The sequence below is a fragment of the Triturus cristatus genome, chromosome 10, assembly GCF_964204655.1.
Source record: "Triturus cristatus chromosome 10, aTriCri1.1, whole genome shotgun sequence".
NCBI lineage: Eukaryota > Metazoa > Chordata > Amphibia > Caudata > Salamandridae > Triturus > Triturus cristatus.
In genome coordinates, this window is record NC_140593.1 from 1,057,237,026 (window position 1) to 1,057,254,892 (window position 17,867).

General features: G+C 43.0%; 1 protein-coding gene across 1 annotated transcript in view; it reads left to right on the forward strand.

Moving 5' to 3' along the window:
• Window positions 1–17,867, forward strand: part of LOC146796557 (cytochrome P450 3A21-like) — a 301,005-nt gene that overhangs the window by 40,253 nt on the left and 242,885 nt on the right. Inside the window, exon 3 of the mRNA XM_085629194.1 lies at window positions 9,978–10,030. Within this exon, the coding sequence (XP_085485320.1) occupies window positions 9,978–10,030 (53 nt within the window). The remainder of the gene's footprint in view (window positions 1–9,977; window positions 10,031–17,867) is intronic.

Genomic DNA, 17,867 nt, shown 5'->3' on the forward strand with positions numbered 1-17,867 from the left:
TGCCCTCCCAATAAACTATTTCATGCTCAATTTATAAGTCATTTAAAATGTGAACTTGGAGTCCATAATGCTATTCATTAAGTAAGTTTAGTTCATCTTCATGTTAAAATACTGAAAAGACGAATCATGGTTCGGATACAAATTTATGAATGGATGGTCCTTAATTAAAAATATTAAACAATAGAAATGAATGGCAGGGAAGAAAGATTTGAATTGTGCAGAATGGACACTGAGATCAGAATGGCAAGGATTTAAATATTATTTGTGTGCCAGCGGTGCAAGATGTGATTTGTATGACAGGGATGTCAGATAGAAGTGTGATAGGGCAGTCATATGTAATTCCTGTGGCAGGAACACCATATGTGATCCGTGTGGCAGGTGCAAAAGATGTTCTTTGTAGGTCTTGCATAGTCAGCGCATAGGCTGTCTCTTTGAGGCATTTTGTTTGCTGTCATTGGACTTGGATCCCACCAATTACTTACGATTGGTGGACTTCAAAGCCACTCAATTGCTCCCTTCCTGATGGCCAGTTCTGTGGTTGCCACTTCCCTCATCCTGCATTTGACCCACTCCTAGAGTATGGCCCAAGTACTTGTGTCCTTACACTGCTCTCACTTTTGGGGGCGTATTTTTCTCTTTTGTTTGAGACACTCTACAGAGTGCATCTTTCCTAGCTAGCTCTGCTGTTTGCTTGTTGTTTTAGGCTGTGCAGCTTGACCTCGTCTCAACCATGAGTACTCACTATCTGTAAACAGGCCTTTAAATCATGTTCCTATTGTGTCTCATTTGTTGTGCATTCAAAGACAGAAGTCAAATGTCAGGTTTTGTATTCCAAGAGAACTTGGTGTTTACTTTTTTTTCTCTGACTTCAAAGTGAGAGAATTTATGTGATAATCCATCCTGCTAAGTACCCATACGAGAAGACAGGTTGTAGTATGTTATTTTTTTCCTAGCATGCAACAAAAATGAGCTGTACTGATATTTCAGAATTAAGTCAGACTGAGAACAGTAATTCGCAAGTGTGGTGGAAACAAACATTTGAATTCGATCAAAACAAATCAATACACTTGGTGATGGCATTTACACATATTATCATTTATGTGCTGTAAAACTGTATGTCTGTTCAGTTGGAAATGTGTTGTGTCTAATGGCAGTGGGCTATCACACCATGCATACTCCAATCTACTCCACTCCAATGTACCCCACTCCACTCTAATCTACCCCCACTGTACCTCAGTCCAATCTACCCCACGCAGTTCCACTCCAGTCTGCCCCACTCTCTTCACACCACTCTACCTTACTCCACTCTACTCTAATGTCCTCCACTCCACTCTGCTGTACTCCAATCTATTCTACTCTAATTAAGCCCACTCCTCTCTACCTCATTCTACCATGGTCCACTCTACCCCAGTCTACCTCACTCCACTTCACTCCAATCTATCCCACTCCAATCTATCCCACTACACTCCAATCTACCACACTCAAGTCTAGCCCAATTTACTCCACTACAATCTACTGCACTCCACTGTACCCCACTCAACCCCACTCCACACCAACCTATCTACTCCACTACCATCAACCCCACTTCAAACTACCCCACTCCAATCTACCCCAGTCTACCCCATCCACACTACCCCAATCTACTCCACTGTATTCCAACCTACCTCACTCCATTCCAATCTACCTCACTCCAAGAACCACACTCCACTCTACCACAGTCCACCACACTCCAATCTTCTCCAATCAACCCTATTCCAATCTACCTCAATCTAGCGTACTCCCATCTACCACAGTCCAACTATATCTACTCCTATCCACCACAATCCACATAAATCTACCCTACTCCAATCTACTTCACTCCAATCTACCCCACCCCATTCCAGTCTATCCCACTTCACCCCACTCCTTTCCACTCAATCTACCCCACTCCAGTCTACTTCACTCTACCCCAATATACCCTACTACAATCGTCCCCACTGTACTCCCTCCACTCTAAACTAATCAACTCCACTCTACATTACCTCAATCTCCCCTACTATACTGTAAAGTAATCTACCCCAATCAATGTCACACCAATCTACCCCACTCCACACTAATCCAATCTATCCCATACCACTCTGCCCCAATCTACCCCACTCAAATCTACAGCAGCCCACACCACCCACTAATGTTTTGTCATGCTGAACAGCAACCACACTGATGTACAACATGGCAAAAACACATTGTCAAATCCAACAGATCTGGCATAGTCGAGACCTATTGGCTTTGCCAACGCTTGCTGTGAGAGTGATCACAGATATGATATGGACTGTGCAAATGTCAAAAATGATCTCTGTGAGCAGGAAGTGAAAAATTGTGGCGCGAAGAGAAGGGCACAACGTGATATTTGTAAGTAAGAGTGAAAATTGAAATCTCAAAATGAGCAAGAGAAATGGCTTCTGTTCTTCTGTCCTTTCCTTGTATCTGCAGGGTTTTACCTTTCTTGCCTCTCGCCCAATAGTATTTCACCGGAGCTCTCTGGAGGCTCTCTTGGTTGTTCTTCATGAGAGACATCTATCATGGCCAATGTGTTATGAAGTAGATAAGGAGTGATAGAGGACAAAAACACAGACATATTTAGTCTAATGTGTGGGTATCAGATGTTTTTGCCATATTACTGGAGTGGCAACCATTCCCTCCTTACTGACCCTACGTTTGTAGACAATGCAGTGAGCTAACTAAAGGTAGTGCCACTGGAATTATTGTGGCAGAGAAGTCTACGTTTTGTGACAGAATTGTTTAAATGTAGCAAGAAAGGGCAAATTAATTGGCATCATGTGGCACCTTTTGTAGTCTTATTATCTCACAATTTTTAGTTTTAAACCAACTTGATATAAACGACCCCAAATACCGTGAAAAATACATAGGTTTCTTATGAAAGTAAATTATATATATTCACCAGAACCTACTGAAATTGTTACTCGCCAACAATTAATGATTTTGTTTTGCCTGGATGCTCATGAACACTATTTTATTAAAGCATTCCTCGTAATTCCAAGAGCAAAATAGTGTGTGCCACATAAGTGTGCACAGGTAGAATTGTTTAAGGTCGATGCAGACCTTTTGCTGCATTTAGCAGAAAACAATCTTCCATGTATATGCTTATGGTAACGCACACTGTTCTATTCTTGGAATCCAAAGGAGAAATGTTAAAAAAGGTGTCTTTTTTATCCTGCCTATCAAAGGTATATTTTAGAAATGGTCTTTGTTTTTTTGTTGATTGTTTTTTTAATGCACATATGGGCCTTCTAAGCACCTCTTTCCTATAAGAAAGAGCCCTGTAGAACCATAGCCTACAGGCCGGACTGGCCTGTTATTCCACCGGGCATTTCCACTGTGGGCTGGAGCCTTTCCACGCCCTTCTTTTTAAAGCAATGACCTCTCTTGGTGCCCATGAAGCTTTCCACAACTCCACGAAGGGGCTTCAAAAGAGAGAAAGAAAGGGATGGAGAAAGGAAGAGAGGGCTGAAGTGAACAAAAGATTGAAGAGGGGACATAGTGGAGAGAAAGGATGGATATAGAGAGGGAGAGGGAGAGAGGGAGAGAGAGACCAAGCAGAATAATTAAGCAGGGATGATTGCAATATTTTGGTCGAAGCTTGTTTTGTTTCCCAGTAAGTCCCTGGCAACATATGTCACATATGTATAATGTGAGTGGGACGCTATAAGGGATGGTGAAATGTATAACTTAAGACCTTAAAAAAAGAAATATAATAGTGCTTTTATGTACTCTGGGTGCCCTTTTGAAGTAACTGCTGATCTAACAGCGGTGAAACAATATTTTGTTATGAAAACAAAGAAATCATTGTTTCATTTGGGAGAGATAGGGCCCACTTACACAGCCGTACTCAACCAGATGGTCTTTTTAGCTGCTTCAGAGGTAAGAGGGAGAAAACGATCACAATTTAACTCTCAATACAGTGTAACCAATTTAGTTACACAGTAACCACTAGACCACTAAATATAGGTATTAGTAAGGTTTTATTATAAATTCAGAAATAAATAGATATAAATCGGTCTTTTGCATTCCAGTATAGAAATAGAAGGCAAACAGAACAAGTCCAAATCTCCTAAAAAGATTTACCCTATTTGACAAGAAACATATGCTTAGTTCTATTACAATTACACAAGTAAAAAACAAAAAGAATTGGACGTTAAATTGCATCAATTGATTCTCAAAGGTAAGCATGAGCTCGCTATCTTTCTCTACACTACCTTAAAGGGACACAATTAGAAGCATGACTAATAGAAAATAATATGGTGTCAGCTCTCAGAGCATTCAGTAGAAGAAACTCCAACCAAAATTCAAGTAGCATGAAGCCAGTCAAAGCAGAAGAGGTCTGTACCTCATGAAGTCCTAAGATTTCTCTCTGTCCCTCACTAAGTTACAGCATAAGATATTAGTTGCATTCAAGGTAAACCACGTGATCCACTCTGCTGACCTTCTATGATCCCAGCACAAATTGGCTACAGGCTTTCTCAAATCAATATATTGCTACTTCATTGGCCCTTGGCCATTCTTCTCCTCCTCCATGAGAACTTGTTTCCCTGCTCGTTACCGCATTTCTCCTTGTCAAAATCCATCTTCTCATACCTTGCTATATCACTAATAGCAGAAAATTCACTTTCACTAAATAATGAAACTTTGTCCACATCTGCAGTCGAAACAAAATACGCATTCCTCACTGCAAGGAAAAATACGATTCAAATGTCAGACTTTTAACATGAGATTGTGCTGAAACTATACTTGAGGCCTCAAAAATTATGTCAACTTAATGGTGCATTGGGTTACAAATACGGGCACATTACTAAACACACAGCGAACATAGATTTTTTAATGAATGAATAAGTGCAGAAGGTTATGTAAAAAGTCATTTGAAAATAAACTAATGAATATAAATTCGTAATTAAATGCACATACATTTCAGATCATCAGTTTCACAATGAGACACATTATGAGGTTAGTTCTCTCCTGCAATATTAATGTATAAGTATTACAGGAATTGTTATTAGTCACATTTCTAGGCACACAATCTATAAACTGTAATAAGTTTACATGTGAAGCACTTTAAATATGCAATACCCCATCTTCTTTTAGTATCATTAATTACACAGAATGTTTTCGAGAGCTGACTACACATGATTATGATGCACTCCTACAGTATCCCAGGATATAATCAAAATTGCGCTGCTCCGCAATATTTAAATATGTAAAGATTTTGACAAAATCCCTTTCCCAGTCCATGAACTGGAGACGTTAATACTGCCTCTGAAGAGTGACATGCGTTAGCACCAGTTTAACACGTAAATGCAGCAATCAACAACTGAAGGTGGGCAGTTTTATTTCTATCATTTATTGCATACTTATAATAAACAAATTATCATAATCCTCAGCACCATATGTTAATAAATACCATTAAAACACATGTAATACCATTTAAGATTATAACATAACAGTCAGTAATACAAAACATCAACCAATGTAATCAACACAAGATTCTAAGAAAATTAGTGAGCGACAAGTAACCAAGATCAAATGGGATGTTGCAAGTCAAGTAAATTACTGTCCTTTTTCCAGGACTGCAAAGTTCTGAACATCCAGCTGATAAATATCATGACGGTACAAAAGGGGGTGGTGATGGACGGAGCATCAGAACCAATCAAACACTCACACCCAGTCAAGAGATCTGGGTTTGATCCATCACCGTTCTTTAGCCCACTCTGCCACCCCTGTTCAGACATGGCCATATGCTAATCAGTCTGACCCTGTGCCTCATGGGAACAGTCCAGCCCGAACTGCCAAGCCATGCCTTCCCTGGACTGGAAACAAGCTTCCTAGGACCGGCTTCTGGCATTTCAGTCGTCTTCAGCCAGGCTTGCTTGAATCCAGTGCAAAGTGAGCAAGGGACTCACGTCTGAGCATACCCTGCCAACTTATGGCGAACAAAGCGGTACAAAAGGGGGTGGTGATGGACGGAGCATCAGAACCAATCAAATACTCACACCCAGTCAAGAGATCTGGGTTTGATCCATCACCGTTCTTTAGCCCACTCTGCCACCCAGTTCAGACATGGCCATATGCAAATCAGTCTGACCCTGTGCCTCATGGGAACAGTCCAGCCCGAACTGCCAAGCCATGCCTTCCCTGGACCGGAAACAAGCTTCCTAGAACCGGTTTCTGGCATTTCAGCCGTCTTCAGCCAGGCTTGCTTGAATCCAGTGGCAAAGTGAGCAAGGGACTCACGTCTGAGCATACCCTGCCAACTTATGGCGAACAAAGCGGTACAAAAGGGGGTGGTGATGGACTGTTAAAGGCCTAAGTATAATACTAAAGGAGGAGCATAGATTTCGATTGAAAATCTGAACTTTGATATTTCCTTCATTTTAAATATAACCTCTTTTAAGAAAATAAGACGTGACCATGTCAGATTTACCTCTTAGTTACAGAGTAAGTTCATTATAAAGAAAGATGGTTAAATGTTTTATTAATTTCAAGCACCTCCCAAAGAAGGGATTGGGCAGATAAAGAGTGAATGAGTCCATCTCTGCATAAATTGAATAAAGCAAAATCATCTCATCATACATTTTATCTATGACTTAAACCCTATTCAAATCATACTTTGTCATGTGAAGTACTCTGTCTAACCTTAAAATACTCCTAGCACCAGCTACCTCAAGATATTCCAAATTCAGCATGAAGTTTACCTTTGTATAAACTAGAGCAGTAATGAAGAACAGGAGCAACGATGCCATTAAAACCTTCAAAACCATAACGTAAGAATCTGTTGTAATTTGAAAATGAAAAGAACCCCAATATCAGATTGATGAGTTTTATTATTTAATGACACCAGTTGTTTAGGCCTCGATAGATCAGAGGATATGCTAATAACCAAATAATCGTATTTATGAATGGGCCCCAGGCTTCTACCTTTATGTGGCCAAGAAAATCCTCTCAGAGCTACTAAATGAAATAATTTCAGTTTTAGGTATATTCATCCTACTAGGATCATTGTCTTTACAGTACTGGGAAATAAAATCCAAGATACACTGAAACTCAATAAGGGTCTTACCTATTGATATGAGTTAATTGGCATGTGCCATAACTCTTTGCTATTTAAAAGTTAGGGGATGGCAATTAAGCATGGCAACTAGGAAAATAGATCAATCAGACATATAGTTTAAGGTATGGGGGCACTTTGCAGTCCTGCTTGACACCAGTGCTGGTTGGCATCTGATTTATATATTCCAAGTAATTATCAATTTGTATATGCACCCACAACGATTCACATAGCTTTTACATAAAATAAAATATCATGGGGCTAATGTTCTAGGCTTTCTTCTTAGTCTAAAGTCTATTCTATCAACCCTGTTGGAAGCATTACTTAGATCAATAAAACAACAATAGACTACAACTTTATTCATTTGTACTACTTGACCAGTACATGTGCGAAACAAATCTTCAGTTGTTGAGATGAACATGATTGTAACTTGTGATTAAATTAATATAAATAAATATTACACAAAAACAAACCTGATGAACTGTGGAATCTCTGAAAATAAATTAGTCCACCATTCAAGCAGGTCACAAGGAAATTAATTTACCTTTGGGTGGGTGTAATTGACTGGGGCATGCTAGTCTTTTCACTTGTGCCACAATCAGCATGGATGTTTTTTGCTGAGTCAGCTCAGAAGATCTATCAAGAAGAGATACCCATTCTTGTTCCTCTCATCTTGGTGTCTTTGACAGTAACTTTATACATCTTTATAGCAATCATTATAGTATTTTGTGTGTTGGTAAATGTGCTTAATGCACAAAGTGCGAATAGAAGAGCTTTTAACTTTTAATGCCGTCACCTTTAAGCCAAGGTTTCAGAGAGAAATAAAATGTAGAATTACTCCGGAGGTGGGGGGTTGCTGGTCTACTAAAGGTGGGCTTGTTACAAGTACAGAGACAATATTACACATGTCATCAAACTAAAAGCTTGTCAACAGCATTGAACTTGTAAAGGTCTTATCTATACTGTTGGACCAGGTTAGAATTGTATCCAAATTAGCTAGAGTCCTATTTATGACATAATTGGTTTGAATGCCATAATTAGAACAGGGTTTGTTTCTAACTAGTACAGGCTCTTTCATCCAAGAGAAAACAACATAGTCAAAGAAAGCTCAGGGACTGCAGAGAGATATATGGTTGAAGTCAAGAGGTGGATCCAGTGGGAGCCTGTCCTTCAGTGATCTCTGCCACACACTCATAAGCTCAAAGTAGAGCTCTTTGCCACTGGAATTACTTCTAGGGTTAATAAATAAAGAGGGACGAGGTCAAATGAATTCTTGCAGGCATAGAAATTAACATCATAGTCTTCAGTCCCAAATACGAAACAGTTGAAATCACCTGTGAACACAGTAGGAAGCTGTACATATTACAAAGATAATAGCTTTACATGCAAGGGGATCACATATTCCTTTTGGTGGGAGTGAGACCTACATTTAATAAAAGAAAATATAAAAAAATAACTTCTTGATGTTAGTTGTTTTTGAAATGAGAAAATTGTTATAACCGGGAACTAAACCAGGCCCAGTACACCACTAATGATCTTTACACTGTAATCCGTCCACCTTAATGGTGTTCAAGGGAAGAGTGCACAGCTCTGATGCCAAAGACAGTATAACCTTCAAATGTTAAATCAGATATGTGCCTGTATTTCTGCAGACACTGCAAATCATAATTCTGAAGGTAGTTGTCGTCTTCTCATTTTGCTTAGGTCTACACAAGTCTGCGGTATTTCATTTGCACATATTTGATTTTCAAAGACATACATGAGTTAGGTCTCTTATTTCATAATCATTCTTGTGTATGGGCGGTTAATTGTTTATTCAAGAACCCCACCAGTACAATTCAAGCTGGTCCAGGTGTCACCAGCCTAATCACTTGTTCTGTTGTACAAAATATAGATTACCTCTCAGATATAATTGATGTGTATAAGTGGTTCGCTGTAAAAGCATTAAACAGACTTGAACCAGTAAGGGTACAAAATCATGCATGTAGTGAGTTGTGGCAAAACTGATCCACAGAATAATGTAGAGTATTAATTTAAGGTGGTTGTAAATAAGCTGGATAAGGTACATCACATTCAGGCTATATTTGTATGCCCAATCACGGAAATGTGGAGAAAGCTGTCTGGCATACACGAAGGGTATTGTTGTGTTGGAGAGAGTAACCCTGGTGCATTTTTCCTGTGGGCCAATTTTGGCCTCCATGAATTCTACCCTTTCGCAATAACTTGTGTTAATATTGGTTAGGTCTGGTATTGTATTTAAAAATGTCAGTATATTTCCCCTGTTAAAGCTATCAAAAGGCACTCCGAGTGAAAAAGAGAACTACAATTTAATTTTTATAACTTACACAAAGGCTTTTTTCTTTCTATTAATATTTGGAGATAGTCAATGTGAGTTGAACAACTTAACGTGTAGGTCAATGGACAGTGCTAATTTGGAGGATATACCACTTTTATTAGATTTAATATCTTCCCTTAGGAAAATAATAGTTGCCCATATTAGGCAATAGGCAGCCCTATTAATTATATTCTTGACCGCGTAAGGGGTTCTTGACCGTAAGCTCTGTGTGTCACTCCTTAAAGGCGTTAACCTCTGATTAGCTGCTTTTAGACTTTCCACTATTTGTACTTGAGTGTAAATATCAACATGCCAATCAGTGCCTTTTCCCAATTAACAACCACAAAGCTGCACTTGACCATTTTTGGTTGATGGCTTGTTTTATTGCAAACTAATAAAAACTTGTGTGCCAAATTCAAAGGGGAATGTTGGAAACATGTTTACTTCATTTTTTAGATCAACATTATTTAAATCAAACGTAATTATTGTGTATTCATTTCTCTTACATTTTTATCATTAACCACCTTGACGTGTGTTCCTTTTTAGGGTGTGTTGGAGTTTGACATGGAGTGTTTTAAAAAATATGGAAAAGTCTGGGGGTAAGTCCTAGTTATTGGTTTATGAAATCTGTTTGTCTCAGTCCCTTTTAAGATTGATGAGGTGCTGCAACACCACAGGGTTCAAATGTATTGTCATGGTATATGTTGAGTCAGGGGTAATGTATGTAATTGAAGTCTCACATTTGGCCCCTTCATTCAATGAGTATGTCATGCTGCTTTGCCAATGGGTCATATTCATGCTTAAAGAATAATGAACCTGTGATAAGCTGGTTTAATTTTCAGAATTAAATAGCCATCTTGAAATTGTCTTTTATACGGCTAAATGAGCAGCAATCCACACATATGAAAAGCAGAACTCTCTTAAAAGCAAAGTGTCAGGAAATCAATATTTTCTTCTGTTGTGAAAATCACAGCAGTTGTTATAAACATACTTGTAATATTGATTGTCATAAATATATATTTAATATTCTCATATAAGACTGAATATTTATTAACAAACAAAGTCGAAACGTGTTAGAAAATCTTGAATCATGCATTACGATGAAATAACTTCAGAAATTAACATTTCTTTTTTACTTAAGTACAGAAACTTAGGACAAATATTTTGGCATCATGGTGCTCAGTACCAATTAAGGTGCCGATTCCGATCCTGGAGAAATTTTCCCCGTACATATCGTATCCGGATTTTTTTCCATACGAATCGTACAAGTACCGTACAAACTGGCACGTACGATTCGTATGTGAAAAAGTCCATACGAATCGCATTGGGTAAATTCCCCGACACGTCCTCGGGTCAGGAAAAGTGTCCGACATGTCCCCGGACAGTTTTACGTACGACTCGGAAAACTGAAGTCCGAGCGCGCAAGTACGATCCGTACCGTCCGTCCGATTGTACAACCATGGAGACGTCCAAACAGGAGCCCGGTACGCGCCGCCCCCCCCCAGCCCCCGCATGTACGCGCCGTCCTCCCCAGCCCCCGCATGTACGCGCCGTCCCCCCACCCGTGTATGTACGTGCCGTACCCCCATCCGTGTATGTACGGCGCGTACCCCCACCCCCGTAGGTACACGCCGTACCTACGGGGTGGGGGTGCGTGCCGTACCTACACGGGTGGGGGTACGTGCCGTACCTACACGGGTGGGGGTACGTGCCATACATACACGGGTGGGGGTACGCGCCGTACATACACGGGTGGGGGTACGCGCCGTACATACACGGGTGGGGGTACGTGCCGTACATACACGGGTGGGGGTACGCGCCGTACATACACGGGTGGGGGTACGCGCCGTACATACACGGGTGGGGGTACACGCCGTACATACACGGGTGGGGGTACGCACCATACATACACGTGTGGGGGTACATGCGGGGGCTGGGGGGGGTTCGGCGCGTACCGGGCCCCCAATTCCGCTCACATCGCGCCGTACTTCGCTTTTCTGGCACTTTTTGGGTGCCGTAAAAATATTGCAGTCCGGACTGGTGTTGGTACGATTCGTACTTCCTGGTTCGTGAAATGCAGCCTGCATGCATCCCGAAGTCACGTCGGCGCTGTCCCGGATCACATTGGTATGTGTTTTTACAGTCGGTCGGTGTTTTTTCCGACTCGTACAGAAATGGTGTTTCCGTACGAATCGTACTAGCAAGTTTGTAGGGGTTTTTTACCGTGTACGAGTCGGACAGAGAAAACCCTCCGACCGACGGTTCGTACCCGGTTTTTCCAGGATCGGAATCAGCACCTAAGTAGGTGAAAACATGTGACATTGCTAGCATTGCCTTAAAAACAATGGTATGGGAGGTCAGTGGACCAACCTACAATGAGGGAAGGAAGACCTTTCTGTAACACAAACAAAGAAAAAGGATATGTTCTCCCAAAACTAAAGTTACAAAACCAATAAGGGTATCCCGTTGCCTAGTTGAAAAATCTCAGGTGTGCTTCACGAATAGACCCCACCTCTGCACATAAAAATATGGCATGCAAAGTGAGTAGCATACTCATCTGATCAATGGTACCCTTGGTACGGACAGCATGGGCGGTTAGGAACCCTAGAAGTCTGTCTGACTACAGGACCAGGACATCACTGGAGCAGTGATAGCAAAACTAACCTGCCCTGATGAATGCCCTGGACCATTATTTGGCCACTAGAGTAGGGCAGAAACATGTTGGCGCTACAAGGTCATAAGATCATTACATCCTTCATTGTCTCCCATTATTCATTCTTTTATTCTATTTAGGGATACCTCGGTGTGGATGAGACTTTTTTTATTCCAGGTAGCTTCCCTCTGGACACAATAATATTCAAAGAAATCCCTGGAATACAGTTGAGCCCATCCTGACTTTTAGGGGGCAAGGATTAACCTGATGATGAAGCATGCAACTTCTAGAGTGGGTGAGGGTTATACATACAAAAGGATTTTATTTTATTTTCCCATCTCATCCAGTGATGGAATCAATCCGTGAAGTGCACCCTAGCTTTTTTGACTTAGCAGACGGATACCCTTATTGGTTTTGTACATTACTCGCACTGACAGCATTTGGTGATATTAGATTGATTGTGGGAGTGTAACTGTGGAATGGAAATGTATCTTACATCGTACATAGGCATGTACACCTGCTCTGAGTGCCTGACTGCATGTGAAACTGGCACCCAGCCTTTTATTTTGCTGATGGCATCACACTTGTCTAGCGTGTGTACAGGGGCTGAGGCCCATGCCTGTCCCTGACAATGTGAGATCAAGGACCTGCCCTGTGACCTAAAGGGAGGTGCACCAAACCAGCCCTCAGATCAGGCAAAGGACTACTGTACTTATTATTACATTTCATAAAACATTGGGGACTTCATACCATGTTTTGTGATTTTGTAGTGTGGTCATCAGATTATTTTTGTGTGACAGTGAGATGGCAGTCTACTGACCCCTCTCTGTCCTCTGTTCCTCTTTCATGAGAAATTCAGGAAATTGTACTGACGTTCTGTGTGTATGTTGAGTGTTTCTATGTGCAGTGCCTTTGTAGTGTGTCACAAGATGGATGGTGAGGATAGCTTCCCCCAAGAGTGGAAATGCACTGTCTGCATTTCTGTGCCTGGAGGGTGGAGCCCCAGACACTAAAGTGAGTAGGATGGAGACAGGGCTACTTTTAAATATTCCATGACGGCCCTATTAGCAAAGGACTGCAAATTAATTCATAGGTCAATGCAATCCAGCAGATGTTAAGGATGAAAGATAAGACTGCAGTTTCTGTTGTTCAAGATGAGAATGTTTCTATGCAGGGCCTGGAGTTTTTGACTATTGCTTTATCAAGGTGAAGGCAGCCAGGTACAGAGAACTCACACTTCGTTGTGTCCACAGTTTGGGTATTTCTGCTTGGAGCCAGTCCCTTTGCAATATCATGTGAGGACCATCACTTTGCACAAAGCCTGTGTCTGGAGACCTATCTGAACATGACAATTTAAACTGAATTAATCCAAACCAGTTTTTATTATCTGTGAAGCTGAGATCAGCTTGGAGGCAACCCCTGCCAAAACAGCTCACTCCAGTCCTCTACTTAGGGAAGCTGTAACTGCTGAAGATAGGAATCTACTGAAGGATGCAGCCACACCAAGTCCCCACTTTCTCAATGAAGGTGACCCAGTGGCCCTGACAGCTCCAAATCTGGTGCCAGAGTGGGACCACTGCATGTGTCTGTCCAGCATCCGCTAGGTCTCCAACTGCTAAAGCAGGTAACTGAGAGGCTTAAGAAATGTGTGTACAGAAGAGACTCTGAAGTGGGCTGAAGCTACAACCCAAGCTAAGACTTTTTTAATTATAATATTGAACTGAATGAAAAGTGAAATGAGCTTTTGGGTGATATGTGTTGGGGGTGACTGAGTGACTGCACTTGAGCCTAGCCAGCACTATCTCCCACATTAGATGCCAGAGATCACAAACACCGGGGAACTCCATCAGCAGGGTGAGTACAGAAAGATGTAATGCCTAGATTGGAACAGGATTGGAACCTTGTATTGCAAACCCCTACTTGCGCTGTGTAGTATTAAGTAATGCTGTGTGACTAACTTACCTTTTGTCTTTTCTTACTTAAAATAACAGCACTGGTTGGACAATACTGTATTACTTGTGTTGCTTGATTGTTGAGTTTTGAGCTCTACCCCAGGACACTTCCTAATTTAGCAGCCCATTATTGCTCGCCCTCGCTACCCTAAGAGTCAAGGATTGCACTTTCCCCAATTAGCAGAGCCATAGTATCACCTGTCTTCCATGGGCTCTCGCCCCTTTCCCCCAAATGGGGTTTGACCGGTACTGTCATTGGCCAGCTGGAGAAGCTCTTTTCCATTGTTGTTTGGCTGTGGGACCCTCTTCAGTGATATTAGCACACAGATGCTCACTGCCTGTCCTCACCCTGATTTATTGGGTGGTACTCTTGTCATGGTGTGGCAAAGAAGCTCTTGTCCACTGGTATTCAGTTCTGAGACCGCTTTGGTGAAATTAGCATAGAGAGTCTGGCTGCCTGTGCTTGCCATCGCAGTGAGCCCATCAACTAGGCCTGATAGTAGCTGCAAGAGTCGACTAGTCCAGTCAAGTGGATTCAGTGTCAGTGAGTGGAATATTCCCCAAGGTGAGCGCAGCCTAACATGATTCTACCACGCAGCAGATTCTGTGGCAAAATACTCAACCAGAGCCACCTGGTTTGTATGTATGTCACAAGTCCATCACCTCTTGTGAATCCCTTCTACTCTGTGCCCCATTTATACAGAAGCCCACTTGTTTCATATGTTTCACATTTCACCCTGCACACCCCCATCATGTTCCTCAGATCCATACTGTGCATAGCTGGCTTTGCTGAAATGATTGTTTGATAGAATCCTGTGCTTCACACTGAACTACTGTTGCATGTGTTTAAAAGAAACACACAAAGCTAACGCCATATGATACATGTTTGTATGTGTGTGTGTGTGTGTTCTGCACTGCTGTTTCATGTGCTGTACATGTTCTTTATGTACAAGTGAAGCCTGCATCCTGTGCTGCTCTTGCACACTAGACAGACAGATGATGGACGGAATGCAGAGCAGCTCAAACATTCACCCCCAGTCAAGAGATCTGGGTTAAATCCATCATTCTTTTGCGCACCATGCCACCCCTGTTTAGGCCCAGCCATATGCAAATCAGTCTTGAACCTGTGCCTCATGGGAACAGTCCAGCCCAAACTGCCAAGCCAGGTCCTCCCTGGACCAGAAACAAGAATCCTGGGACCAGTTTCGGGGCATCACCCCTCATCAGCCAGGCTAGCTAGAATCCAGTGACACAGTGAGCCCGGGACCCACGTCTGGGCATATCCAGCGCACTTAGGGCAAGAAAGCAAAAGACACACAGATGATGATTGGAATGCAGAGCAAATCAAACATTAACTCATACCCCTACACTACACCACACCTCTTCCTCCTTCATCTTGTGAAGCTCCCCATTGAGCACTGCGGGACTCTATTTTGCACCCAGCACAATAATGTTCACCTAAATTCACCAACAAAATACATTCACAGCATGTGCAGCAAAAGTACAAGCACCCTAACAGAAAGGATTGTTACAGCACAGGTAGCAGCAGTGTACGGTGATTCTCTCTCTCTCTCTATCTCTCTCTCTCTCTCTCAATCAAAGGCAGTTGTAGTAAGCATTGGCTGCTGCTTATCATTTGCCACCTCTTTTGTGTTTTATGCACAGCTTGAGAGAGTTTTTTAAAGATATCCCTCAAAAAAGGATTGTCATTGCCAATGCTTGTTTACCGTGGCATTATCAGTTGAGATGAACCTCTAGATATGGATGTACTCACACAGTTGTTTCAGTACACTACACTGCCTCATGTTTATGCTGCTCCATTGGGATCTTACCCACTTGAGTGCTCTGCAGAGGTAACACTGTGAAAACACTCCTATGCCCAAGCTCTATAACTCTAAAACCTTGCCAGTGTTTACTCCCAAAGAATAGACAATCAATCCTTTGGCACCTGTCAAGAATGTTTCACACCAACATGACTTTGTGAAATGTCTTGAATCACCATAAGACTCAGGTAAGTAGTCAACATTTACTGCAAAAGTCCTCTACACAACCAGCAGGGCTGGCAACTGCAAGTAACTGCCTCTCCCTTTCCAAACATCACATCTTCGCATTCTATGTGCTTTGTCACAGTTGTCATGGTGGCATTGTACAGAATTCTAAACTCAGAGCCCAGCACATCTCTGCCCTTGTAAACCAAAAAAAACAGAAGTAAAAGGAACTCCCACCCAAAAGCAAATGAAAGAACAAAACAAATAAAATGAAATAAATATACATGCACAAATAACAAGTAGGGTGGTGGCAAAACTAACTTGAATATAGTACACAACCCTTCCTAATCCAAAATACTTATTCATGACTAAACTTTAGTTTAAAAAAATGTCACCCTTCAGAAATAAAAAAGAATGTTTACTCGTAGGCTTAGACATGGTCCTTGAACTTTGCAGGTGGTCTTCTCTCCTCTTGCAAACTCAGACTACTTGCACCCACACCCATGGATGAAGACTTTCCCTGGTTGTTAAGAGGGACTCCCCCCACTCTTTGTTTAGACAGTTTCTCTTTGTGCCACCTCTTTCCATCACTCAGTTTAAGCACCCGAACTTTGACGCACACTATGGTGCCGATTACGATCCGGTAAAAACTGGGTACGAACCGTCGGTCGAAGCGTTTTCCCCGTCCGACTCGTACCCGGTCGTAAAACTTTACAAACATGGAATTACGATTCGCACGGAAACACCATTTCCGTACGAATCGTAAAAAACACCGACCGACGAAAATATACATACGAATGTGATCCGGGAATGCTGCGACGTGACGTCGGGACGCTTTCAGGCAGCGTTTCACGACCCAGGAATTACGATTCGAACCGACAGCAGTCCGGACGGCAATATTTTCACGGCACCCAAAAAGTGCCGGAAAAGCGAAGTACAGCGCGAATCGACCAGAGTAGGTGGCCCGGTACGCACCGTACCCCCCCCGCCCCCGTACGTACGCGCCGACCCCCCCAGCCCCAGTACGTATGCGCCGACCCCCGCCCACGTACATACACGCCGACCCCCCCAGCCCCCGTACGTAGGCGCCGACCCCCCCAGCCCCCGTACGTACGCGCCGACCCCCCCATCCCCCGTACGTACGTGCCTACCCCCCCAGCCCCCGTACGTATGCACCGAACCCCCGTGTATGTACACCCGTGTACGTGTCGAACCCCCCGTGTACGTTCGAGTCGTACCCCCGTGTACGTTCGAGTCGTACCCCCCCCGTGTACGTTCGAGTCGTACCCAACCGGGTACGACTCGAACGTACACGGGTGTACATACACGGGGGGGGTACGACTCGAACGTACACGGGGGGGTTCGACTCGAACGTACACGGGGGGTTCGACTCGAACGTACACGGGGGGGTTCGACTCGAATGTACACGGGGGTACGACTCGAACGTACACGGGTGTACATACACGGGGGGGTACGACTCGAACGTACACGGGGGGGTTCGACTCGAACGTACACGGGGGGTTCGACTCGAATCTACACGGGGGTGTTCGACTCGAACGTACACGGGTGTACATACATGGGGGGGTACGACTCGAACGTACACGGGGGGGTTTGACTCGAACGTACACGGGGGGGTTCGACTCGAACATACACGGGGGGGTTCGACTCGAACGTACACGAGGGGGTACGACTCGAACGTACACGGGTGTACATACAGGGGGTTCGGCGCATACGTACGGGGGCTGGGGGGGGTCGGCGCGTACGTACGGGGGCTGGGGGGGGTCGGCGCGTACGTACGGGGGCTGGGGGGTGTCAGCGCGTATGCGGGCACGTCTCCATGGTT